Source organism: Mchenga conophoros, linkage group LG20, assembly GCF_057382185.1.
Source record: "Mchenga conophoros isolate Kocher_MC1m ecotype Shallow Benthic linkage group LG20, M_conophoros_male_GT1.1, whole genome shotgun sequence".
NCBI classification, from domain to species: Eukaryota; Metazoa; Chordata; class Actinopteri; order Cichliformes; family Cichlidae; genus Mchenga; species Mchenga conophoros.
This window is the reverse complement of record NC_140545.1, coordinates 12,246,661-12,273,748: the sequence shown is the minus strand read 5'-3', so window position 1 is coordinate 12,273,748 and position 27,088 is coordinate 12,246,661. Positions and strand designations below refer to the sequence as shown.

At 41.1% G+C, this 27,088-nt stretch overlaps 2 protein-coding genes across 2 annotated transcripts in view; both read left to right on the top strand.

The window, feature by feature from the left end:
• Window positions 1–11,692, top strand: part of ctnnbl1 (catenin, beta like 1) — an 81,108-nt gene extending 69,416 nt beyond the window's left edge. The window contains exon 16 of the mRNA XM_085260512.1: window positions 11,082–11,692. Coding sequence (XP_085116638.1) covers window positions 11,082–11,170 — 89 coding nt within the window. The 3' untranslated portion in view covers window positions 11,171–11,692. The remainder of the gene's footprint in view (window positions 1–11,081) is intronic.
• Window positions 11,693–15,848: 4,156 nt separating this feature from the next.
• LOC146550474 (V-set and transmembrane domain-containing protein 2-like protein) overlaps window positions 15,849–27,088 on the top strand; it is a 51,916-nt gene continuing 40,676 nt past the window's right edge. Inside the window, exon 1 of the mRNA XM_085258968.1 lies at window positions 15,849–16,263. Coding sequence (XP_085115094.1) covers window positions 16,146–16,263 — 118 coding nt within the window. The 5' untranslated portion in view covers window positions 15,849–16,145. The remainder of the gene's footprint in view (window positions 16,264–27,088) is intronic.

The window sequence follows — 27,088 nt, the reverse complement described above, 5'->3', positions numbered from 1 at the left end:
CAAGGTTTACGCCTAGTCGGCCTTCAAGAGGTAAAGAAAGAAAAAGGTGCAAAAGAAGTCTTTACGCTGTATTTAAGCTAAAGGTGGAAGTTGACCAAAAATATTGAAACCCTTGCTCACCCTCCCATCACAAAAGAACAGTTAAGTAATGTCAAGCCCTTATTCCAGGGACTAGAAATTATGGCTCCCATGGTATCCTGTGGGGTAAGAACATGTACTAAAGAAAGAACTTGCAAGACTTAAAAATTAGAGATGGACCGATCCGATATTACGTATCGGTATCGGTCCGATACTGACCCAAATTGCTGGATCGGATATCGGCAAGAAATAAAAAATGTAATCCGATCCATTAAATATCAAAAAAGCACCTCACAAAACTTGCTACACGGCGTAACTCGGCTCATAACCGTAGCAAGTTGCAGCAGTATGCATCACGTGATAGAGCGGCTGTGTGTATTTGTAGCCTTGCTAGCAATCAGGCATTTCATCTCCGAGGAAGTTTTCCCAGAGAGAAGTAAAGCAAGTGTGTAAGTTCATCTCTGAATGTTTGTAAAGCATTCCCATGGTAAGCTTAACAACCAATATATGGAGAGACTGCCTCTCTCACTCTCCTCCTGCTACTTCAATCGTGAAACTGATCAATGATCAGCTGATCGGCTTTTCTGTCGGGAGTCCGTCTCCCTTCTTTGTTTTTGGCCCACTTCTCACCAGAACGAGGAAACCAGCGGCTGAACAACAGCAGCACGTTTAAGCTTGATAAGCTGTTGTTAGAATTTATTTAATATTACTTTCTACACCAGGATCTTTTTCTACGCAGCTGACGGCTGTAACTGTGCAGGGGCGGATCTAGCAAAGTTTAGCCAGGGGGGCCGATAGGGCATGAACAGGGAAAAGGGGGCACAAAGACATACTTTTCTTTCTTATTCTCATTTAAAATGTCTAGCTTTTAATAAATAATTATCTGAATCTTACACCCAAAGTTTTAATCTGATGTAAAATATATAGAAATCCATTACTGTATATACACTGAACAAAAATATAAACGCAACACCTTTGTTACTGCTCCCATTCCCCACGGGATGGACGTAGAGACCTAAAATTCATTCCAGATACACAATATAACCATCCCTCCCAAACAGTGGTCACAAATCAGTCCAAATGTGTGATAGTGGGCACATCTGCCATATTGAGATAATCCATCCCACCTCACAGGTGTGCCACATCAGGATGCTGATCTGACATCATGAGTAGTGCACAGGTGTACCTCAGACTGCCCACAACAAAAGGCCACCCTGGAATGTGCAGTTTTTTGCGCTATTGGGGGTCTGGGGACCCAGAACCGGTCAGTATCTGGTGTGACCACCATTTGCCTCATGCAGTGGAACACATCGTCGCATGGAGTCTATCAGATTGACAATGTGGCCTGTGGAATGTTGGTCCACTCCACTTCAATGGCTGTGCGAGGTTGTTGGATATTCGTGGGAACTGGTACACGCTGTCGTATACGCCGGTCAAGCACATCCCGAACATGCTCAATGGGTGACATGTCCGGTGAGTATGCTGGCCATGCAAGAACTGGGACATTCTCAGCTGCCATCTGCCCTGAACAATGTGAACCATGATTCATCCGTGAAGCGCACACCTCTCCAACGTGCCAGATGCCATCGGATGTGAGCATTTGCCCACACAAGTCTGTTACGGCGACGAGCTGGAGTCAGGTCAAGACCCCGATGAGGACGACGGGCATGCAGTTCAGCGTCCCTGAGACGGTTTCTGACAGTTTGTGCAGAAATTGTTTGGTTGTGCAAACCAATTGTTCCAGCAGCTGTCTGGGTGGCTGGTCTCAGACGATCTTGGAGGTGAACCTGCTGGATGTGGAGGTCCTGGGCTGGTGTGGTTACACGAGGTCTGCGGTTGTGAGGCCGGTTGGATGTGCTGCCATATTCTCTGAAACGCCTGTGGAGACGGCTTATGTTGAGAAATGAACATTCAATGCACGGGCGACAGATCTGGTTGACATTCCTGCTGTCAGCATGCCAATTGCACGCTCCCTCATTGCTTGTGGCATCTGTGGCATTTTGCTGTGAGACAAAACTGCACATTCCAGGGTGGCCTTTTGTTGTGGGCAGTCTGAGGTACACCTGTGCACTACTCATGATGTCAGATCAGCATCCTGATGTGGCACACCTGTGAGGTGGGATGGATTATCTCAATATGGCAGATGTGCCCACTACCACACATTTGGACTGATTTGTGACCACTGTTTGGGAGGGATGGTTATATTGTGTATCTGGAATGAATTTTAGGTCTCTACGTCCATCCCATGGGGAATGGGAGCAAAAACAAAAGTGTTGCGTTTATATTTTTGTTCAGTGTAGTAACTGTTAAGTCTAATATACCCTAGTAAGCTATAGTACTTTTTCCTTTGGGAAAGTACCATCTGTGAATTCTGCAATTCTGTTGAAGAAAGATGTTGAATCTATTTAATTATTCTTGAAAAAGAATTTATTTCTGTGCAGTTTTCCCCCTGCATCAAATTAAATTTGATTACATCGATTAAGCAACATGAGGTGGAGGGTGGTTCCCTTTTTTTTTTTTGCTGGGAGTTTGCAACCCTATTAGTTAGGTTGTTGAATATTTCTGCTAAGTACTCTTTAAAATACCAGAATAGGGAGCATGGAATAGGTTTAAGTTTATTAGATTGATCAGTGTTGCTGAACTATGAAATATTTTGGGCGCAGTGTATTTTTTTACGTACAGGTATAACAGAATAGCTTTAGTGTTGTTATTTATTTAAACTTGAGTAAAAACTTATACAAAATGCAGCAAGATATTAAAAAAACGTTTTATTGATTAAAAAACACACTATATCGGATTCATATCGATATCGGCAGATATCCAAATTTACGATATCTGTATCGGACATAAAAAAGTGGTATCGTGCCATCTCTATTAAAAATACAAACTATTGCATTTAATGTAAGTAGCAAAGTCCACCCTACACAGACTTTCTCTGAAAATATCAAAAATATAGACATAGATAAAAATTTATTTGTGTTTATTAGATGTGCTGATGAAACTGGTTTATGAGAAGAAAATAAACATTTTCAGCAATTATTGTTTTTTGAAGCTTATGTCTTGCTAAATGTTGTCATGGTATCCAGATTTTAGAGAGCTTTTGCAGTATCTTTTTTCCCACTCTCTTTGTTTGTTTGTTAAAAGGCAAACTGCATGATGATTATAGACGGTAGGTTACCCCACTGTGGGCATATTCTGTACCAGCTGTCCTTTGTTCAGTGGGATCACAGTGGCTTGAGACTGGTTTAGCAGTGTTTTAAATGACTTATGGTGCTCCAGCTGCAGCTGTAATCACGCTGAAAGTCCTATAGCGTGTCCCTATCCTTGGCTGCCGTTGCAGAGGCTGCTCCTGGAAATGATTCTCCTTGTATTCATGGCAGATCCGTCCCAGTCGCTGACCTGAGTAATGGCGATGCTCACTACTGTATTGTCCTCTGCCGTGTTGCCGTGGTGACAGAAGGAGAGGGTACCAGCATGCCAAAGAAAAGGTTCTGCAGAGAGTTGAAGAGTCACGGAATCTCTGACCTCTCTGTCTGTGTGGCTGACTGCAACACCATTTATAGACATGGAGACACTGGCACTCGGTCACAATGACAGGCTGGCAGTAATAGAGGCCATAGATTATCATGTTTTTGTTGAGTTGCTTTCTCTGAGTTGCCCCTCACCTGCTTTTCTCAGTCACCCTTAAAATTGTGCCTTTTTAAGTAAGTCTCGTTCGCATCCAAACCTCTGCGGATCAAATTAAAATCCCTGATTCTGACATTCAAGGCTTTTGTATTTGCACAAATCTGTGGACAAATCTGCATCCTCATATCTGCAGATGCTGGTCTAACTTTACACTTAACTTTATGCCTAGTGCTGTGGCCTGCTATAACCTAGCTCTCCCCTGAATACTCAATGATGGAGTAACCCGAGCAGATTACTGTCATCCTGAGCGTCTTCTGACCTGAGCTCAGTGTTTGTACTTCTAGAAGCACTTCTTGTAGCGTGCTATGCTGCCTTTACTTCTAACTTCTTTCTAATGTTGCTCAAACTTAAATACATCTCTGCAGTCTCACTTCAGTTATTTTTTTTGTGGTAAAGTAAGGTCTGCTCCTGTCTGCATGCCAAATATCCTTGGGGAAAGTACTAACCCCAAGTTACGAATGTGTGGATGTTAGATAGGAGCACTTGTATAGAAAGAGTATAGAAAAAAAGTGCTTGTGTGAATGGATGAATGAGCAAAGTTGTGTAAAGTACCACTACATAAAACCACTACATAAGAACTGGTCCATTTACCATAAAAATATGAAAATCTCTTTTTGCACTTGGGCGTCTCCGGTAATCTCACTGTAGCGTTCATCTCTACTCAACATTTAAATAAATATACTCTTCTTATCAGGTAAGAAAAGGCAAGAATTAAGCTTGGCAGAAGTGTGGGTTTAGGTATTTAACCCTTTAGAGCCGATCGGAGCAGGAACGCTCTGTTTTGCGTAACTATTTTTAAATCCCGGTAGCACTGCAACCACGTAAGCTAGCGCAAAAATTTTTTTTGCATATGAAACCGGAGGAGTTGTACTTACATATTGTGCCATCAGCTTGTCCTAGGTCACGGTTTCCTTCCACATAAAGCTTTGCAAAAACTGCATAAAAAGCGCTTGCAGGAACAAAAACATAATATTCCAGAAACACACTTTGCCGGTCCGATCAGCTGTTCAAAACACTTCCTACGTTGGAATAGACGTCAGCGCGAACTTTTGCATTTCCGCCATTACCTGGCCGAAACCGGAAGTGACGTCATTTTCGCGGAAATGTAGTCTTTTTTGCGATCAGGGCCTCAGGGCCTATACTGCTCTTTTTAAAAGTTATCTTTGACTTTATGACTTTCTGTGTCGTTTCTGGGATGTTTAGGACTCATATTGCACTGCTGGAAATAGTTTATTTTGATGCATATGCTGCCTTTTTGCAAATTTGCAGTATAATATTTATTTTCGTTTTTCCTGCAGTGTATAAAAATTGGTGTATTTCAAAAATAAAACTATGAAGACACTCAAAATAAATTTCCTGTGGTGGGAAACTATTTTGTGCAACTTTTTTGTATTTACAGTTTTGAGGGATAAGCCTCTTAAATTTCTCTAACTACAAATATATGTTAAAAAATCAAAAACGATTTTTAATTTTTTTGTAGTTTATTGCACTTTTTTGCAATTTATGTAATTACTATGCACTTAATGAATACATATTATTAAAATCTGGGCTATAATGGTTGTATTGATGTATAGCAACTTGAAATGCTCCCAAAAATGGCTCCACAGCATGTAAAAATATAATATAAGCTCTGGCGGACTTGGTTCTATGGTAGGTCTTAAAGGGTTAAGCTCATTGTCATCTTAGTGCTTTAAAGAGCCATTTTTTTCTTCTTCTTAAATAGTTTTAATAGTTTTAGCTATTAGGTATTATCATTGTCTCTCTACAAGTTTCACTGTACAGAACAGTCAAAGAATTATGCATTTTTCAAAAAATCTCTGTGTTAGCTCAAGCTGTTTAGAAGAGAAAATCAAAACTTGGCATGAATTTCTTGCATAAAGCTGACAATAAATGTCAAACTCAACTGTACGCACAGCTTGGCATTTTCCATTTATTTACTCTCAGATTTACCTCAGACTTCATCTTAGTGAAATAAGCATTGACCTAAAAAAATGAAACTAACATGGAAGTGCCACAGACTGCAGTCCCTCGACTAGATGTAAATGATTATTACAGTGGCCAAACTCTGCTAATTACTCCATTCATTACAACTTTGCAGGGGCTTGAAATTCTGCTTTTACTGACTACAGTCTACTCATCTATACTTTTGCTGTACTGTGGGCTTTAAAGCATGATAAATGCTATCTCCAACTGAAGCATGGTGTTAAAATCATGTGAAATATTTTTCTTCTTTTAGAATTTCTGAATGCAAATTTTATACATACATATTTTGACCTACAAAGGTTGACATTACTTTCCATGAGTGGCATTACAAAGTTAAAATTCTTAATGAAAAAGAATGCATCATGCTGCATTTAGGTGTTATTTGTTGTGGTGAGGAAACATAGAAAGTGTTGTTGTTAATAGCTTTCCTATTGAATAAGAGTTAGAGAAAGAAATTTATTAATCACTGTTAGGGCTGTTCAATATAACGATATATATCGGATGACGATATAAAAACGTTTATGTTTAATTTTACGCTATCGTTTGTTTCGTGGTGTCGCAAAATAAACTGTTTACGGCAATATTTTTTCATCGTTCTGATGGTCACTGTAGTGGCTACATTAATTTCTTAAAGTTCTCTCTTTTTCTTATATTTAATATAACCACACTACGGACGGACAAGCGCCTGTTTTTATGTGTTGTCTTTAGCAACAACGACGGTAAAACCATCTTGTCACGTGTCCGCTTGTTCCACATAAACCTTTCACAATAAAGCTCAAGATCCTGTTGAGACTTTTCAAAATAAACTGAATCACCTGAAAGAGTATGCAGAGTATTTTCAGATGAGAAGCAAAAAAGACCGTCAAGTGCTAAAAAATAAACCTTAGACTTAGACGTTAGAACAGGCTTTTCCCCGCAGCACGTAATAAATACTCACAAAGAAAACGGCGGCCGTTACAACTTACATCTAAAATTGTATACTTTCATGCATCGGTTAAAACACTCGACTCCAGATACACGACGCCCAGCTGGAACCACTTCACGCAAGACGAGCTGCCCGAGATTCACAGAATTTACAGAAAATGTTACATTTTTGTGATTTATATCATTATCGGACGATAGATGTCTTATATCGGGATATGAGATTTTGTGTCATATCGCACAGCCCTAATCACTGTAGACAAAGACAACTTTATGCACTTGGTCAGCTAAGGAGTTTAAAAGTGCTACTGGTTTTAAATAACGAGTTAAAACCAATTACCATGCCATTTAAGAACCGTGAAATACAGTGGGGCAAAAAAGTATTTAGTCAGCCACCGATTGTGCAAGTTCCCCCACCTAAAATGATGACAGAGGTCAGTAATTTGCACCAGAGGTACACTTCAACTGTGAGAGACAGAATGTGAAAAACAAATCCATGAATTCACATGGTAGGATTTGTAAAGAATTTATTCGTAAATCAGGGTGGAAAATAAGTATTTGGTCAATAACAAAAATACAACTCAATACTTTGTAACATAACCTTTGTTGGCAATAACAGAGGTCAAACGTTTACTATAGGTCTTTACCAGGTTTGCACACACAGTAGCTGGTATTTTGGCCCATTCCTCCATGCAGATCTTCTCGAGAGCAGTGATGTTTTGGGGCTGTCGCCGAGCAACACGGACTTTCAACTCCCGCCACAGATTTTCTATGGGGTTGAGGTCTGGAGACTGGCTAGGCCACTCCAGGACTTTCAAATGCTTCTTACGGGGCCACTCCTTTGTTGCCCGGGCGGTGTGTTTTGGATCATTGTCATGTTGGAAGACCCAGCCTCGTTTCATCTTCAAAGTTCTCACTGATGGAAGGAGGTTTTGGCTCAAAATCTCACGATACATGGCCCCATTCATTCTGTCCTTAACACGGATCAGTCGTCCTGTCCCCTTGGCAGAAAAACAGCCCCATAGCATGATGTTTCCACCCCCATGCTTCACAGTAGGTATGGTGTTCTTGGGATGCAACTCAGTATTCTTCTTCCTCCAAACACGACGAGTTGAGTTTATACCAAAAAGTTCTACTTTGGTTTCATCTGACCACATGACATTCTCCCAATCCTCTGCTGTATCATCCATGTGCTCTCTGGCAAACTTCAGACGGGCCTGGACATGCACTGGCTGCAGCAGCGGAACACGTCTGACACTGCGGGATTTGATTCCCTGCCGTTGTAGTGTGTTACTGATGGTGACCTTTGTTACTTTGGTCCCAGCTCTCTGCAGGTCATTCACCAGGTCCCCCCGTGTGGTTCTGGGATCTTTGCTCACCGTTCTCATGATCATTTTGACCCCACGGGATGAGATCTTGCGTGGAGCCCCAGATCGAGGGAGATTGTCAGTGGTCTTGTATGTCTTCCATTTTCTGATGATTGCTCCCACAGTTGATTTTTTCACACCAAGCTGCTTGCCTATTGTAGATTCACTCTTCCCAGTCTGGTGCAGGTCTACAATACTTTTCCTGGTGTCCTTCGAAAGCTCTTTGGTCTTGGCCATGGCGGAGTTTGGAGTCTGACTGTTTGAGGCTGTGGACAGGTGTCTTTTATACAGATGATGGGTTCAAACAGGTGCCATTCATACAGGTAACGAGTGGGGGACAGAAAAGCTTCTTACAGAAGACGTTACAGGTCTGTGAGAGCCAGAGATTTTCCTTGTTTGAGGTGACCAAATACTTATTTTCCACCCTAATTTACGAATAAATTCTTTACAAATCCTACCATGTGGATTCATGGATTTTTTTTTCACATTCTGTCTCTCACAGTTGAAGTGTACCTCTGGTGCAAATTACTGACCTCTGTCATCATTTTAGGTGGGGGAACTTGCACGATTGGTGGCTGACTAAATACTTTTTTGCCCCACTGTAGCTATTAATGCTCTCCCATACTACTCTGATAGATACAGATTTGTAGGATGTAGCCGTACAGTGGCCAGCAGGTGTGCTAGGCATGTCTTTTTTTTTTTTTTGTTTTGTTTTTTTTTGTTTCGTGGTTTATTTTATTGTGGGGTGTGGAATAAACTGCAATCAAGTTTGAAAACAAAATATGGGTGTGGTTGGAGGGGGCACGCGCTGTTCTAAGGGAACGGGAGTGAGCCTCTAGTGGCTATTTGAGGAACTGCAGTATTTGGTTTGAGTTGATGCTTTTTTTTTTTTTTTTTTTTTCTTTTTTTTTTTTCCCCTAAATCATTTAGGTGCTAGGCATGTCTGCATGTTAGCCCATTCTTCTTTGGAGAATCTCTCAAGCTTTTTAACATTAGATGGTCGTCAGGGATGGACCTTGATCTTCAGTTCACCCCACAGATTTTCAGTAGAATTTAGATCAGGGCTTTGTGCTTTGGTTCTTGTTTTTCTGGAAGATAAAAACGGTGACCCAGACTAAGTTTACCTGCTGACTGCTTGAGGTTTATTTTTCAAAAATAATCCTACATCCTTTTTTCATGATGCCTTCCACCTTGACGAGATTCACAGTTCCAGGTACACTGTGATCTTTGGTTGTACACCTCTCCCTTCTTTCGCCAAAGAAGTCTACATAATCTTTCTCCAGGTTATCATTAGCGTGCTTCAGTCTGGCTTGAATGTGTCTCTTTTCTTGGTCTGCAACCTCACGGTCCATTCCTGTGCAGGGTCCTAGTGATTATCTTCCTTGGGACTACATTTCCCAACATGGCTAAGTTCACTCGTGTCTCTGCATTTGTTCTGGGGTCTCAAGAAATATCTCTCACTTGTTTTCTTTCCAGTGTCCTTGACTACCTCTGCCAGGCTTGCTCGGTGCTGCGTGGCTCTCTTTGAATTTATAGTTGATACTTCTCACTCCAGTTCTTGACACGTGGAAACACTTAAATTTTTGTATATCCATATCCTGCATTTTTTTTAAAGTCTAAACTGATTTCTTTTGTTTTTGTCAGAACGATGAAAAATTAAGAAACAGGTCCTTATAAAACCAGAATTAACATAATAAATAATTTTGCCTGTTCCTCTAGAACATCTGTAAACAAGTAGTGTTCTTTTACAGTATCTCTTGAGGTTCGTCCTCAGCCCTATTACATCTGTCACTATCCTTTATGTACAATCTAATAACATAAAAACATCCTTCTACCCTCAAAAGCAAAGTCTTCTCTGTGTCTTTGGCAGCCATTCTTTATCCTCCTAAACCCTGCGGGCTCTTGTGAGGAAAGCCCCCCTTCATTCTCTTCTCTCTGAAGTGTCTCCCAGAGAAAAATCTTTTTTTTATTATTTTTTTATTTTTTTATTCCATCTTTCTGTCTCGACATCCCTGAGTTTAATGTGTAATCCCTGCCTCAGAGGCTGGGTGAGAGACACGCCGGATGCACGGACTCCGCCGGGGCTGCGGCAGCTGCAACTTTCTGCACATTAGACTCACAAATCGACCGTCGCGCTGTCTCAGAGGGCTCGTGCGAGAGGCAGACAATAAAGAAAACAGTCAAATGTAGAGCAGTCCACACTTAAGTACAAGCACTACACAATACACCTGGACCGGTTACTGAGGAAACAGGGTAGATTTCAGTGCAGCCACTGCTGCAGGGCGTCTTATTATAGAAAAGCCCTTTTTTTTCTTTCTTTCCACAGGAAACATCCTATAATTTGACTTTTTGTTGAAAAGTGATGTACAGACTGAAGAATGTCTAGACTAGAGTGAAAGGCTATTTAATAACAAAAGCCTTTTAATGCATAGTTCCCTTTCGCTTAGTCCTTTTAATATACAGAGAATAGCTTTCACTCTCCCTCCCGAAGTTACAGCATCTCTGCTCTGCTTCTTTCTAATTATTCAGCATTTTAAGTGCAGGAAGCAGGCGTCAGTGCCAGTAATTTCTAACTGAACTGCAGACTTGCCCCAGGGCCCTTGATGGTCAGTTTCTCAAATCAGCTTGCATGCATAATTCAAAGTATATTTGTATTCAGTCAGTTTTAAATTAATCAGCACAAAGTAAAGCTGAAGTGAGGTGGTGTTTCAGGACCAGAGCACTGGTTAGTTTTTGGTGGCTTTGACAAAAACCCATCTAATAAATTTTTGTTTTTCTGTGAATATCTTTGCGTTTTTCTGTCTGTTTTATTGAACAAATGAATTATTGAACCTACATTACTCTAATTAAACTTCTTAGGAAAATTCCTAAACCTGAAGTGTACGATGTTTTTCTTCCCTCATTTGCCTCCTGTTCAGTGCCGGAGGAGGACCAATTCTGTCAATTTCTGGCTCCAAGCATGTTCTGTTTAACCGCAAAAGTTAGAAGGCCCACGGCTGTGCTGTCAAGCCAACTAATCCTCTGATTTTCCTTTATGTATTGCAGAGTACGCCGAGAGCATCGGAGATGGAAAGAGCGATGAGTTCAAAGAGGCCGAGCGGAAGAGGATCATGGACCTCGCAGACAACTTCTAAGCTCACTTCTTCTCTTGCAGACGCTCACGCTTTCCCACCCTCAAACACAATGAACCTCGGTGATCATCAAACCCAGAAAATTAATGATTAAATGAACAGAAACAGCTAAAAGCATTCAGTGGAGGGAGATAGGGTTTCATGTGAGAAAGAATTTAAAATTACAGCCCTAAGTTAATAATATCCTTTTTGTCTACTTGTCTAAGTCTTGTGTCAGAGAATTGGTTCAGTTCCAATGAAGATGTTTACTGCAGACACAGTGGGAGTTGAGTTTGGAGGGCAGAAAATTGTATCTTGACTGAAACACCCAGCCAGCAAGACTACTCTCAGCAACAGTGCTGTTTATTTACTGAACTCTGGTGTTGGACACTGCAGGATAATCATGGACACAGATTTTAAACTCAGAAATTCCCCCCTCAAAGCTTTTTACCTGGCGAGTTTTTGTTTGGTCTGTTTTGTTTCTGTTTTTGTTTTTTATAGATTTAGGTGTAAAATATTTTCTAATAAAAACATTTGGTGATGGAATTCTGATGGCCATTTTGATTTTGATTAAATGTCATGTTTTACAGCGTGGGATTGGCACAGCAAGCTGATAACGGTCTGTGCACATGAATTTCATTATGCCCCCACTTGGTTACTGTTGCACGGAGCGCAGATGGAGACAGCAAGCCTATATCTGCAGCCCCGTTCGCAATATTAGAATCCTTGCGGAAAGGCAGACCTGCTTCTTCTTTACTTGTCTAAACCCACCCACGGATGGATCGCAGCAGCCTCCCGGAGCTCTCAGCCCACTGCTGTTTTTCGTTGACGCTGATGCTGTTCACGCACATCAGTGAGGAGGTGGATTACAGTACAGCTGTGTACACAAACAGACCTACTGCATTATTGTCTCTGTCTTGTCCGCCAGGCTGCATCTTTGTTTGGGAGGAAAAAAACCTGTTATGAATTACATGTTAACTGAGAGAGAATATCAGCCTAGTATCATCCTTATCTTATAAGAGTAATTTCTATATAAAGACTGAATTTACGCTTTGGTGACAGTGGGAAGGAAAAACTCAATTTTAACAGGAAGTAACATCAAGCAGAGCCATGCTCCGGGATAGGCATCCATCAGCCTGCCACTGGTTGGGGATACAGGGTCACCCTAATTATTATTAAGTTTCATCAAAAAGGAAAGTTTTTAGCTTATCTTAAAAGCAGAAAGGGTGTCTGTCTCCCTAATCCAAACTGGGAGCTGGTTTCACAGAAGAGCGGCCTGAAAGCTCTCCCTCTTTCTTCTTTGTAATAGGTTAGGAACCACAAGTAAGGCACGCGTCTGAGAGTGAAGTGCTTCATTGGGCTGATTGAAAATAAAATTAAATACAATCATTTTGTGTTATTGACCGCAAATACTGGACATGTTATTTTTTTTTTTTCCTTCATAGGTGCAGAGGCAGACGTTTAAGTGATGAACTGTGTTAGACTTGTGCATGACACTTGTGTCGATTATGGTCATTGCTAAGTCAGGTCACGCACCAATTTTAGATTTTAGCTGAGGATTCTTAAATCTAAAATATCCATCTTCATACTAGCTTTATACTTGATAGATGTTGGGAAGCAGGTGTTACGTCTAGTTATATCTTGTTGAATTAAGTTGGTTAAATCTACAAAGAGCAATAAACCTCAGAGCCAAATTTATTTAGAATATTAATAAAGTTGCATATGGTTGTGCCCCATCTGAGCCTATTAAGAGATTTATATGACGCAGTTATGTCAGGTTTCTGTCAAAACACTCAGTCAGGGCTCAAAGATCAGAGCCTGTTCCTATCACAGGTAAAGATTTCTGTGCATCTGAACCATAGATGATGACGATTAAATATTAAGATTATTTGCAGATCCTGAATCTAAACCATTTGACTGTGGAGCACGGAAAGTGCTTTTCTACCTTGAAAGGTTACATTATCAATCACCCATTTAAGTACACCATGTCCTCTCCAGATCCTTGACCATGACTGCTGACAGGAGGCAGCAGTGGTGGGAGGGACTGGGTGGGATGCTCACTGACAGCTGCCACATCTGCTGCATTTCCTAAGTGCCTTTACAAAGTCTAATATCACTCAGTAACAAGATGGGTAGAGCGGCGGGGCGTCGTTTGCATACCGTATTGGCGGAGGAGGCCCAGCCCCATGCATCTCCTATCAGTGATTATGACTGCAGCATGTTTAACAGCGGTTGTACAGCAATTTCACAGCCGACGGGAGGGAGAATAATTGTATTTTCCGAATGACTGAGTGCAAACACTGTGCACCACTGTGGTTTTGAGCTTTTCTCTTTTTAGTAGGGAAGAAGAAGGTATTCTGTTATTGAGAGTGAACAGAGGGATTGGTAAAGTTTGCAAAACAGACACCTTAATGCTTTGATATATATAGAGAGAGATAGATAGATAGAGAAATAGATCTCCACACACACCAGATAAAATCTGTAAAGCTAACATGTAAGGCTAAATATAGCTCTGTAGCTAAGTCTTTTATGTATTAGCACTAATAATATTTAGGTTTGAAATGTTGGCATAATAAAAGCTGTGTATTTTGACCCTCAGTAAACATGGCAAGAAATAACAAAAGCAGTGTGATGAGGAGGGAAGGATGGCAACAATCTATGTATACTGCCAGGCAAAATCACTGTATGCGACTTTCGCTAAACACATCTAGCAGGCCGGGAGTTGACATATTCAGTCATGAGCTCGCCCATGTAGACAGCAGACACTGAGTAAGCATACCGGTGGTGACAGGGAAAGAGGCAGGCTGGCTGTTTAACACCCTCTACCTATATTAATGGCTGTCTAAGGTAAAGGAAGAGACAGCAGAAAACCTGAAGCAGACAGGTGAGATTTGGTCTAATGACAACCGTCTCTTATTGGTTGTGAATTCAGTCTGCCGGCATGGTGCCTTAAATGCCCCGACTGGTCGATCGATATTGGTGGGGTACATGTGGCCCTGAGTTTACACCACTGAAACTGATTTTTCCTTAAGTTCTCAGCATCATCAACTTTGCCTCATTAGCAGTTTGCATACATAAAGCTAACAGCACTTAAACTCGCAGGCTCGAAAAAAGTTAATTGCTCCTGTAGTCCAAATGCCGCTCTGCGCCAGAACTCAGCATAGGGGCTGAACTTATTGCTGCATAAGATGTTTCCACCAGAGTATCCACTCTCGTTCCCTACTGTGAAAATAGTTTTTCAGTGAGACCTGGCAAAATATTACTAGCACACATACAACTGTAAGTGTGCCCTAATGGCACCCCTGCAAAGTGACTATCAGGTATTACAACCAGAATGACAAGCAAAACATCAACAACAGTGTCCTCCTTTTCCATTAGGAGGACACTCCTAACGAGTTATGCTCTTGCTCAAGTTCTGTTCAATGTCCTACAAGCACCTATGATTGAGGGAAAAACGGGAAAAACTGAAAGAATGGTGTTAGTGGACAGGAGGAAAAAAAATACTATGAAAAATTGTTTCCTGCCTCCAAAACAAAGAATGCATAGCTTTCACAAGGTTATTGGAACAAAACACTGGACAAATTATGTTGAATGGGCAATATTTGACAGAGAGTGCAATGCTACTGCATACTGACCTAAGACTGGAGGGGCAGCTGCCCCTTTAGCGACTTGATTGAATATTTCATCTGTGCCTTGTGTGAAACAGACCCACCACTGGAAAATAACACAAATACATATCTTAAGCTAAGTAATTCAAAGTTGTGAGATAGACAGAAACATTGAACAAAATATAATAAAACATATTACCGGTATAAGTTACATATGTGTATTCAAAGTAAAGTTTCAATTTCTATTTTGCACACTTTTTGAAGCATTTAAGACAAATAAAATCCAGTTGGCAGAGCTGATAAGAAAAAAAAACACCATCCAGAGTTTTATGTTATTTTGGTTAACAAGGTGGACAAAAATGATGCTCTTGGCTGGGCTGCCCTATATTGAGAAATCTGATCTCTATACTGCTCATGCGAACAGCAGTGAGGCTACATTTCAGCACCACGGACAGCTACACAACACACAGGCAGCGTGCCCCTGACATCAGTCTCTCAAGCAAACAAACCACACTCCAGCGCCAAATCAGCGATGAAGCTCATTACTGTGGCTCTGCTAGTCTAAACAATGCAATGAATCAGTGAGCAGACTGTCAGCTACATCAAAAGAAACAATTATTTCCCACCACTCACATTGGTAGTGAGTGGTTCACATTGGACGCAAGAGGTGAGCTATGAGACCCCCAAACAGCGCCAATGTATTTAGGTGCACAGGAAACATTGGCGTGGACAGGGGAAAAAAACAGTTAGCCATACGTGGTTGTGATGCCCACTGTGGGCGCAGTTATTTCAGAGTTTAGCAGTGTGTGTGTGTGTACAGTGATGAAACAAGCCACTGGCTCTCGCAACACTTTGTTTACCCAATCCTAATTTTTGATACCTCCCTTGCACGCTTGTCTGGTGAAAAAACACGTCCGCGACGACATTAACTCGTAAACATTATAATACTAAAATACTAATTAGTTTGAATACTAGCTTAATAAGGGTTTTCAGCTTTTAGTGGCCTCGCGCCGCTTCATAAAAGCGGATTCGTTAATGACAAATTCAGCGTCATTAAGTTTGCTGAGTGCTTGTAATATCACTCCTCTCATAATTGATATTCCCCACTGCAAGCCGCGGCACTTTCTAATGGGGGAAAAGTCTCCCTCCGCCGCATGTAGGACCGAGTGAGCGGAAGCAGAGCCACATTCACTCAGTCAGTCAGTCAGCTAGCACAGGAGGAGGCTGCGGCGACTTCCTCGTTATTTCTCGCAGGTATCCCACTCCCTTCGTCGCCAGAACAAGCCTTCCGGATTAAACAACAACAAAAGAAAAAAAAAAAAAGAAAAATTTTGTTTTCGACGTGCACTCCACTCGATGTGAAAAAGAGCGCGAGACAAAACATAAGCGAAATGGGAGCGTTCAGGGTGCTGTTGGGGACTTTACATTACATGGGACTCTACATGCAACTTAGTGTCTCCACGAGGCAAGCTGGACACGGCGAGATAGAGAACCACATCTCTGGGAACGGTAGGTGTGAGCTCCGCTTCGGACTTCTTTTCTTTCATGGAAAAGGAGGCTGTGGAGAGGGTGGCACAGGTGATGCCATCTGCTCATATGCAGAGGTGGAATTAAACAAAAGAGCATCGCATGGGCTTGAGGCTGGTGCCGATGATGATGCCAACTAGTGCAAATGTGTGTTTTCTTTGTGTGTGTGTTTAGGTCACTAAAAGTGCTTCTGTTTGTTGTTGTTGTTTTTGTTTTGCGTTCATGCATAAAATTGGAAATACAAAAAGTGTTCATCAACCAGTCAGAGAGCAAGCTTTATCATTTAAATTTAGACCATTTCCAGTGAAATCTGATTCATGTGATCACCATTTTAATGAGTTGTGATCTTGTGATGCATGGCGAGCCAGCCAGCCCTCATGACTGGCATGATTTTGTTTTCTCTGAGTGCTGCGGCTTTCCACCAGTTCTGCTCATCCTCCTGCCTCCTGATCAGTGCGTGATTCATCCCGCCAGAGGAGAGGTGATGCCAGCTGACAGGTGGATGTTAATATTCTCTTGTCATATCCGAGTAAAATCTTTACTGAGGAACCTTTGATCTGGCTTGGATCAGCCCCCCTTCTTTCTCAGCAGGAGCTTTCCTAAATGGCCTCCAGGGTTTACGCTCGGCTATGTCATAAAGTCAAACACACAGTGAATGCCACAGCTCCCCAGTTTGTCCTGGCAACTTTGGCTGAGCCTGCCAATCTCCACAGGTGTCATGCTGCCAGCTTGGCAGATGTGCTTGGCAGGGTTGTGTTTGTCTGGGTCGAAAAAAGAAGAAGTACACTTTTCTTTCAGTGGTAAATGTGCACTCAGACTCTAAGGCACGCCATTTGTAATGTAAAAATGCACCTTAAAACATGATTACATCAAAAATGAGATGCAAGGTCTCTCAAACAAAGGCATAAATATAAAATAATGGAGAAGTGGCTGAAACCAGAGCTGTGAAAATGTTGATATTTTTGACAAAACAAAAAAACAAAAACAGAAAATAATCCTAAATATCTATAATACTCCTACAAATTTCACATTTGAAAGGTGTAATATGTAGGATTATTAGTTTAAAATGTTAAAAAGGAAGTGCCAGTTTCAACTAAATGTAAAAATACCCAAAACAATCAAAGACTTATTGTGAAAAGGATTTTATACTTCCTGTGTCTAGGGTCCAATTGGGTCCCTGTGGCATAAACATCACCAAACAGTAAGTGCGAGGAACTAGTCTGCAGAGAATTCACATCACGGTGCACCAAATACGCATTTGCTCAGGCAGTGGACTTCAAAGAAGTATAACAGGAATGACTATTCAGCCTTCAGGTCTCTAGCTGTCCGTGCGCGCAACCAATCCAGGCTTCAGTCTGTAAGCACACTAACTAGCTAGTGCTGGTCCATTTTATAATGCTGCTGTGAACCTAGCATAATCTAATTCTTCTGTCCAACATGAGAAGAAATAAGCAGCAGAGATCACATTCTTTTCCTTTACAGAGTCAATAATTCTGGCTACTTGTCAATCATATTGAAGGGCAGATCAATGATGAATGAAGTAGAAAAGCAGCAGATGCTGTATCTTCTGGTGAGGAGCCACTGGAGAGATTTTTTTTTAACCTAGCACTAATGGCTGCAGGTATGTCTCCTTACACTCTGCTTACAGCACTTGCCACCCCTCACTGACACCCCGGGCATCAGCATCAGTCCGTGCAGAGGTCTGGAGGCTTACTTCCAGTAGCAAAAATAATTTGTGTAGCTCCACCAGCAGATCACCATGCAGGTTTACTGTTGGATGATTTGTTGCTAGACATAAACATTGGTTGCAGATGTCCACGTCCAGTGGAGATGAAACTAAGTTGGGCTAAGACATAAAAGTTGCACTTCTTTGGGTCTGGAACAGCCACTGCATGCTTTTTTTTTTTTTGCTTTTTTTTTTTTTTTTTTTGAAGCAACAGCACCCCCTTCTAGATTAACGTGTTCAACATACTGTACCTTTAAAAGTCATCAAATTCAAAATTTTTTAAATTGAATTTGATGAATGTGGTTCTGTAACAAGCTGAGCTGAACTCCTTAATGTGGTTTTATATATAGATCGTAGTCACATGTTAACAGGTGCTCATTTGTGGAGGAAAAACCTTTGACCCCTCAACAGTTAACCATGTCACATGTTTTTGTTTAACGTTTACAGATGGATGAGGCTGTCCGTATCCACATATCATTAAGACGTTTGTCTGGGATCATCACTATCTCACTATATATTTGTTAAGGGGCTGCCTTAAGGTTGTGCCTGCAGGGATCCAAATATATTGGATGCTCTGTGGTCACCACAGGGACTCCCTCTGGCAACATGATTTAGCAGCATCCAACCTGGTGTAAAGTCTGAGCTGGATTCTCATTATATACACCATTCATTAGATCCTTCACCCCCTTTGTAGTCACATCCTAGCGAAACACTAGCATTTCAGCTTAAAATATTTATCATTTTGTTCCATATGGAGCAACATGAAAAATATTTCATGACAGGTCACGGTGCATCTGTAAAATAAGGACTCTGACTCCTTACTTCAAGCTGAATAACGTGCTTGTGGGAAGACATATTTTAGGACAGTGGATGTGCAGGATTTTTATGGAAATGAGTGTGTGCAGATACACTTGTTTTTGTTTTATCCTGGGGGTAAAAATGAGAGAAAAGAGGAGGGCAACAAGAGATTTAAAACTCCTGCAGAACCAAGTGTATTACCAGATTCATGTAGTCTAGTTCCTAATTGAAATACTAAATGGCCTTGCAATGTAATAATTAGTAAAGCACAGTGCATAATACTGTGGTATGGAGTTAAGTCTAATAGGATTTTCAAATGGATTGTTTTTCATAATGAGTGAGGAGGGTAGGAGCGATGAAGGTTCAGCGATTTTGATGGGGATAAACCCACCTTTACTCAGTTAACACCTTTGTATTTGCAGAAGACAATTTTGCCATGACATCCATAGTTATGAGGTGTATTCACAGCATGAGCTGCACCACCGTGAGTCATGTTCAACAAATGGCACGACAGGGTCAACTGAGGGAAATCAAGAGACCTTCATTTTCTTTCCCATTTGGATCGTATTTGTGGTTTCTGAGCCTCTGGGGGTCATAATTCATCCTCGCTTTTCCTTTCCTGCATGAGCTGTATACAAAAGAGTGGGAACGAAGAGAAGCAAATAAAAGTGTCGAAAGAAAAACAGCCTTGAACTTTATGAAAATCGAGCAAGGATTTCCTGTCTGCATCTGCCCAGACGCTGTTTTAGTCTTTGATACTTTTCAATTAACTCCTAATTAGGAGGATGTGAAGCCATTATTCCAACCAATCAATTGGCTTCCAATCAGTGAGGGTAAATGAGCCATTGGGGGAAAATAACAATGTCAAACAAAAAAAAAGAAAAGAAAGAAAGTAATAAGAAAACAGCTCAAGTTTGAATAACATTACCAGAGCTGTCTATGTCTCATCTTTAACCCCTTTTATTCAGCATGAAACCATTTTCCGAGGTAAAACAGGTCATGTTAAAGAATAGATGTTTGTGAGCCTTCACTTAACACCATTCATTTATCTTCACAAAAGTTGACCTTTGCCACCAGAGAAACCAGCACCACATTCCCATTAATAGATTGGATTAACTATTTTTCTCTGTTCAACAAGTGAATCACGCTCCATCATGTTTTGTGGCTGCTGCACTGTCTTAAAAGGCTTCAGACATGGCTGCCCCTCCACAAAGTGACAGTTATTTGAGAAGAATATAGTAAATGGGTGCACGAGCATATCCCCCCACCCCAAACAATCTGGCACACATGCAGCCACAGACTGTGATGGTTACACCTCCTTTACAACTGTTCTTACCGACTGAAACGCCCTTTTTGAGGATTTGTTGCATTATAAATATAGGAGGTGCAGATGGGACTTTCACTGAAGGCAAACTGGAGCACCAATTAATGACATCACAATACTGTTAGACTATTAAAAATTTAACAGCAGCCAACACAGTATCACTGGCAAACACTGCGCAGCAGCTTGCAGGGTTTATTCCTGTCTTCTATGGAATCGCACACCAAATGTCGATGTCTGCTCATCGCCGCACTCGCGGTTCACATGTGATGGTGGTGACTCAGTACATGATACTGGGGCTCCATACATCATCACTGCAGTGACTACAAAGAAGAATGGCTGTCGTAAAAAAAAAAAAAAAAAAAAAAAGCCAGTCAGGTGCACTGAATTACTGTTACTTATATAGAAGACTGAACTGGGTCAGCTAATATGGGCACCTATCCCAGTAGCACTGAGTAAACAATGCATCGTCTTTGCTTTTTCGGGAATAATTACCAAAACAGCTGCTTCATCTCAGAGAGATTTTGTAACAATATTCAGTTAAATAAAAGGTAATGAAGAAAATGAGCGCAGTGTTTCAGTTTTCACATCTGCTCCTCAGTCTGTTAGTGAGTCATACTTCAACTTTGGCCTCGTGACCGTGGACCATGCATTTACTAGCCTTTCCAAGAGAACACAGGATAAATTCTTTAGACGCAAAATAAATGCACTGCACGTGTTACTGTTTAGTGCTAAATTTTACGGCTTATTAAGCCAGCCCCATGATTATAATTACGTACTTTAATGGGAAAGCATTGATAAAGCATTTGGAAACTTAATGTGATTCTCGACATCATCCCCTGAATTAGTAGCCATATCCTTCCTTTGAGTGGGTGGAGAATAGATCAGTAGCTGAGCGCATTGAATCCTGTTTCCAGTCAATCAGCCAGAGCTTTGTAGCTGGGATTAGGAACATCGGTAAAATGTAGCCACCATAACTAACTGCCATGAGGAAATGGCAACATTGGGGATGAGTTGTACACAGCTGCACGTCATCTTACAGAAATAACCACTCTTAACAGAGCAACAAACTTGAGGTGATTGCATCAATGTTGGGTTTTTTTTTTTTTATGTCTCAGGCTGCTTTGTTAACACCGGGGAAAAGATGGTTTCCTGGGTTAATACATAGAAGGTGAATATTGGCTTCAAGAGCAAGGCATATCTTCATTTTTACAATATTCAACAAAAACTGTGATCTACAGTTTAAAGATCTGTTAAAGTTTTGTGTTATGAGTTAAAGAGGATAATAAATAGGATTCAGGACACAGGGTGTAGTGCGCTGTACACCCAACCCAACACTGCATATGGGGGTTTACAACATTGTTGATCAATGTGATTGATTTGGCAATTAACAGATGAATTGAGTGCAGGTTTGATAAACATTTGTTTGAATTATTTATTTAAAAAATGCTAAGTATTTGAGGTTGCTGGATTTTTCTCTTTGGTGCCATCATAAATAAGATATGGTTGTTTTTTGTTAGTGTTGATGGGGAAAAACAATAGCTTTTGAAAAACTGTGAAAATTTCAGTTTTCTCATAGACAACAATTAATCACTAAAAATCTAATTATTTGGAAATGAAACTATCAGCATTCCTTTGATGCACCACCATATACAAGCCTCTGTTTATTCTGCCTCTCAAATGATTAGACTGTCAATAAGATGGCTAATTTGACAATATGTGTTGGGTTGTTGTTTTTCTTCCTTATAGGTTTTGTAGCCTGAATTTCCTTCAGGCGTATACTCTCTCTGTCTCTCTGCTACTGTCAGTGAATGTGCTGCACAGAAAGTGATTCAAAAATAGAAAAAGAAGGCCTGTGTCAGAACAAACAGGAAGGACGGGTGAGGGAGAGGGACAGGCTGACAGTTTTAAAGCTTGTTGGTGCTCAGCAGTAGGTAGAGCCAATGCATTTAGGTCCTGACCTTAGTATATACTCCTCACTGAGGAGACAAGTGCTGGAGGGCAGCCTAGGATAAACTACACAAAGAAGAGAACTTACCACTGTAGCTGCACCTTCCCTCTGCAAAATACACAGCTTAGTTTTCTCAGGAGTTAAAAATCAATCTTTTTCATGTCTTCCCGACTTTGCCTGCACATCTTTTCGTGAGCAAAGTGTACTCAGAATGGTAATTTGTGATATTTTCACATTAAGAGGCGCTGGTTCTTCCTGCTCTTCGCAATTCGCGGATAGCTACGTCTTCATGATAGCTGTTTCATTTCAAGCACTGCCACAAAGTAGTGGAAACTCTAGATTATTATTTATTATTTTGAAGTAATAAAATAAAATGTGAAATCTCTTAGTTGTAGTCATAGATGTAATCAGTTTGATGGGTCATGCTTCTTCCTAGGGGTGGCATAATTAACCCAAAGGCTCCTTCAGTTACCAAAAGCAAATAAACACCTAGGCACTGCTGAGAGTGAACATATTTAGCATTTCTGAAAACAAACTCTCAAAACCTTGAGAGCTGCTTTAATTAACACAATTAAAGACTAGCTGAAAGTGGTGTTTTGGAGGGTCTGGGTTGGTAATGATCAGCAACTTGGTGGGTAGCTACTTTGGTATTGTTAGTCTCAGCACAGCACGACTGCTCAAGTTTTTGATTTGTTTCACAGTCAGATTTAAATTGCTTTCCTTAATTTAAAGTATCCTGAGCTTAAACCAAGCCAGCAAAGAGTCTTAGATGGGACCATCCATAATAACGTTACTTCAATATAGTTTTGGACACTAATGCGATTTTTGTTACTTTAGCTGTTTATCTAAGCATAGTCAAGTTATAGCTACATGATGACTGTGTGGTGATTTAGATTTTATTTATGCTCAATTCAGTTCAGAAGTGAAGAAGCTTCTCAGATGAGAGGTGAAACGTCTTCAAGAGACGCTTTTCTTTTCAAGCTCCTTAGACTACGATGACCTGGATGACTGAGAACCATCACAGACAACAGAACAGATCCATACGCTTCTGCCTCTCAGATATCTGCAGCTGGTAAAAGTAGTCCCTGTTCTTTGTAGCCTTGGTGTGCATAGTGACCAGTGTTGGGACTAACGCGTTATTAAGTAACGCGTTACAGTAACTACGTTATTATTGTGGTAACGAGCACGGTAACTAGTTATTATGCCAAAACCGGGAACGCGTTACTCGTTACTGGGATTTAGGTAGGCTTATTCGTTACTTCGTGTGGTGGCTATCGCGGAGCTTCCACAAATTCAATAACATTAGCAAGTGGTGGAAGCCAGCAGGTGGATGAAGGAAAAGGGAGGCAAGAGGAGAGACCCGAAGCGGCCGCTGGTCCGAGAGTGTCAGGTGAACTGAACTTCAGGTAAGAAGTTATAACCTGCAGTCCATCTGGGTCAGATATGAACCAAGTTTAGGTGGAGTTTATTTTCGTTATGCTGACTTTTTCGTACTGCGTGCTAGCTAGCATGACGGAGTTTCTATACAGCTGGGTGGGTGCTATGTTACTGATGTTGAACTTTATTTTGTTCATAAGGTTAATTATTAGAGTTGCCAACCGTCCGGTAAAAAACGGAATCGTCTCGTATTCAAAGAAAATATCACGCGTTCCGTATTGAGGTGAAAAGGAACACAGTTTATGTTTCAGCTACAATGAAAAAGACACAAAGCTGGAGTTACTCTGTGTCTTTGCTGCACAGTTGCCTCTTCTTCTCTCATCCTCTCACCATCTCTCTCCTGTTTCTACTTCAATCATGAAACTGATCAATGATCAGCTGATCGGCTTTTCTCTCTTGTTTGTTTATCGCCCACTTTGCGCCAGAAAGAGGAAACCAGCGGATGTCGCGCTAAACAACAGCAGCACCTTTAAGCTTGATCAGCTGTTGTTAGAAGTTATTTAATATTAGTTTCTAGTATCAGCTGATGTTTGCTGGAGCCACAGCTGTAAACCTGCTGGTCATGATATGGTTTGGTTTTGTGATGAGAGGGAAACATGAAGATGAAACCAGGAGATGTCCTTACTGGATCATCAGAGCTGAACAGATGATGGAGAAACAGGTTTACCTTTTAGATGACATGAATGAGTTGAAGGGAAGTTATGAACTGTTTCTGAGAGACAAATAACACCAGGATCCTTTTCTAAGTAGCTGACAGCTGGTAACTGTGCAGGGGCGGGTCTAGCAAAGTGTTGCCAGGGGTCCATGTAGGGCATTAAAAGGGAAAGGGGGGCACAAAGAAATACTTTCTGTTAGGTATTTTAGTACCATGGTAGCATTTACTGGATATTGTTTTATAGTGACATTATGCAGGAAAACTCTGTCATTCAATAAGGCCCCTTTGTTTTAGTTATTTTTCTCTTTGACCCAAGAATTGATGTGTGAGAATCACAGGCTGGTACAAGGTTGAAATACCACAGAGATCACTCCCTCAGCTACATTAGTTTCTTAATCTTTTAGACGCCTGTTGAAGGCCAAATGGTTTGTTTCAGATTTCACTAATGAAAGAACTCTTCGTTTTGTGCCTTGAAAATATGTCGCTGAGATAATCACAATTGTAGCTGAACTAATAAACTACACAAAGGATGCTTCTTCACCCAAGGGCAGGAAGACGCTGCCTTATCTTGGTCTGTACTGGTTTAAACTGATAAATCTGCTGTCTCATGAATTTTACCCTCTATATAAACTGTTGTACTTGTGAATAAAGTTGAGTCACTTTGGGAAGACAATCAAAAGCAGTCTCTGTTTTCTTGTTCTCCCAAGCTGCTCCCGAGCTGCTCGTACTAACACGCTGAATGGCATGCTTGAATATTACTTGAGAATATATTTGACTGTGTTACAGACTAAGGGACATTCTCTGCTGATAGGTGAAGGTACATTCTCTGCTGATAGACGTCCACGCCTCGGAGGAAGCCGATCCACGGAGTAGGCCCTGGAAACAGTTTCCTTCACTTTCTTATTCTCATTTAAAATGTCACTTTTAAAAAAATAATTATTTGAGTCTTGCAACAAACAATTGATAGATTGATACATATATACCATCAAAACAGTGAACATCACTGTCACAACAGTGCTTATTTTCATTCAAAGGCTTTATGATTTTTCCTATAATGGTGGGCCGGTCTCTAGTCAAAATGCCCGGGACGAATTTTTTGTCCCAGTCCAGCCCTGTATGCAGCTCATCTGCAGTCTGGTGTTGCCTACATCTTCCTATTCAGAAGGCAGAATTTCCGAGTTCTGAGTACAATCGAAAGCACCACGACTGCAGTTTTTGTGTTGGATGTAAAAAGCAGGCTAGGATAGAATCAGGCGTGGGATTTCTCTCGTGGAAATGTGCACATTATTTTTTCCTTTCTATTGGTAGGTGGCACAGTGCACTTGTGGCACGTAAGCAAGCTAGAAGAATGGCAATCTTGCTGGATATCCAGTTACGGAAGCAACACATTAACAAGAGAATTCTGAGTAAAACGAAAGTTACTTTCCCTAGTAACTAGTTACTCTGAAAGTAACGAGTAACTTGAAGTAACTGAGTTACTTTTGATAGAAGTAACTAGTAATGTAACTAAGTTACTAATTTAAAGTAACTTACCCAACACTGATAGTGACACATGAACCAGTTCTCCACCTACTACAGGTTGCTTGCTAAGAGAAACAGAGCCAAACAAAAGTTACAGCCACCAGCGGCAGTGCAAGTCAATGGGGTAAAGAGTGCTTTTATGCTCACCGATTACTCCCTGTCGCACAGTGGCATGCGCCAAAAATGATGTCACATCCGGTGGCATTCACTGTCGTTTCACAGCAACGCTGATAGCGACACAGATATACAGAGGGATGTGTTGGAGCAGTCTGAAAACTAGAACCTCTTTGGAAAAAACACTGCAATGTCATTGCTTCCAGTTTTGACCCTTCCTTTATCAGAGTTGATGTGAGTGTATTGTCTTAGTGGTGACGCCTGTTCTTCAGGAGAATACTGCAGTGGCCTTAACAGCAAGCATAAATGGAAATGATTCTGTGAGGATATTGCGGTGGCGTGTGAAGCGACCAGGATGACTGGCCAGAGCACTCTCTTAACCTGAGTAGCCAGCCACAATTTATCTGGGTATCCTTTTAAAACAGAGCCAATGTATGGCGAACAGAGGTGGGCTGTGATAGTATTGTAATTATTTAACAGTGTCTTAGAAACTCATATGATTAGTCACAGACATTGTCACTTATTTCCTGACAGTAACAGCTGCATGAGCACCGCAGGCGGTCTTTGTGTGGTGAAAATTAAATGCTCATAGTGTTTTTGAATACATTTTTCAGTGAGTTGCTCTTTAAGGATTTTATCAGTTTAGTCAATTAACTCTAACAAAATTGCAGTTAATGAAATTATAACACAATGACTGACTTTAGGGACAGTCTGGTTTATGCAGTCTTGCCACTGTAATAGGCCATTACTGTACTTGGACTGATGTGAATAAGCACAAGGTTAACCCTGCAGGTTTTGAAGTGAAGCTGCTGTTCTGTGGCTCCACCCAGTTTGTTTTATATTCATGTAGAAAGTGAATTAAATAAATAATGGATTTTAAGAAAAAATGACCAGTTAAAAAAAAAAAAAAAAAAGAAAATGGCCAGAACATTTAAATGTCACTCCTGCTATTTTATAGTTGTTCTGCGACCAGAAAAGATATTATTTGACAAAACAACACGGAGTCACTGAAGACGATAAACGTGGCTAACCTGTATGGAAGCATGGCACCGGTTCAGGTGTTTTGCTCGTTGCTAGACAATGTGGTCTTAGACCTTCTGTGTCCTCCATCACCTCTTCCTCCCTTTCCTCGGCTGTCACTGCTCGCCGTGTTGTGTGTACTACACTACGAGACCTCTCCTCTCCCTCGATCGGAACTCTCTTCAAAATCGGCACAAACAAGCTGCGGGGGTCACCCGGCAGTCAAGGACTCTCACTCTGTCTTTCTGTGCAAGTACCTTCTGC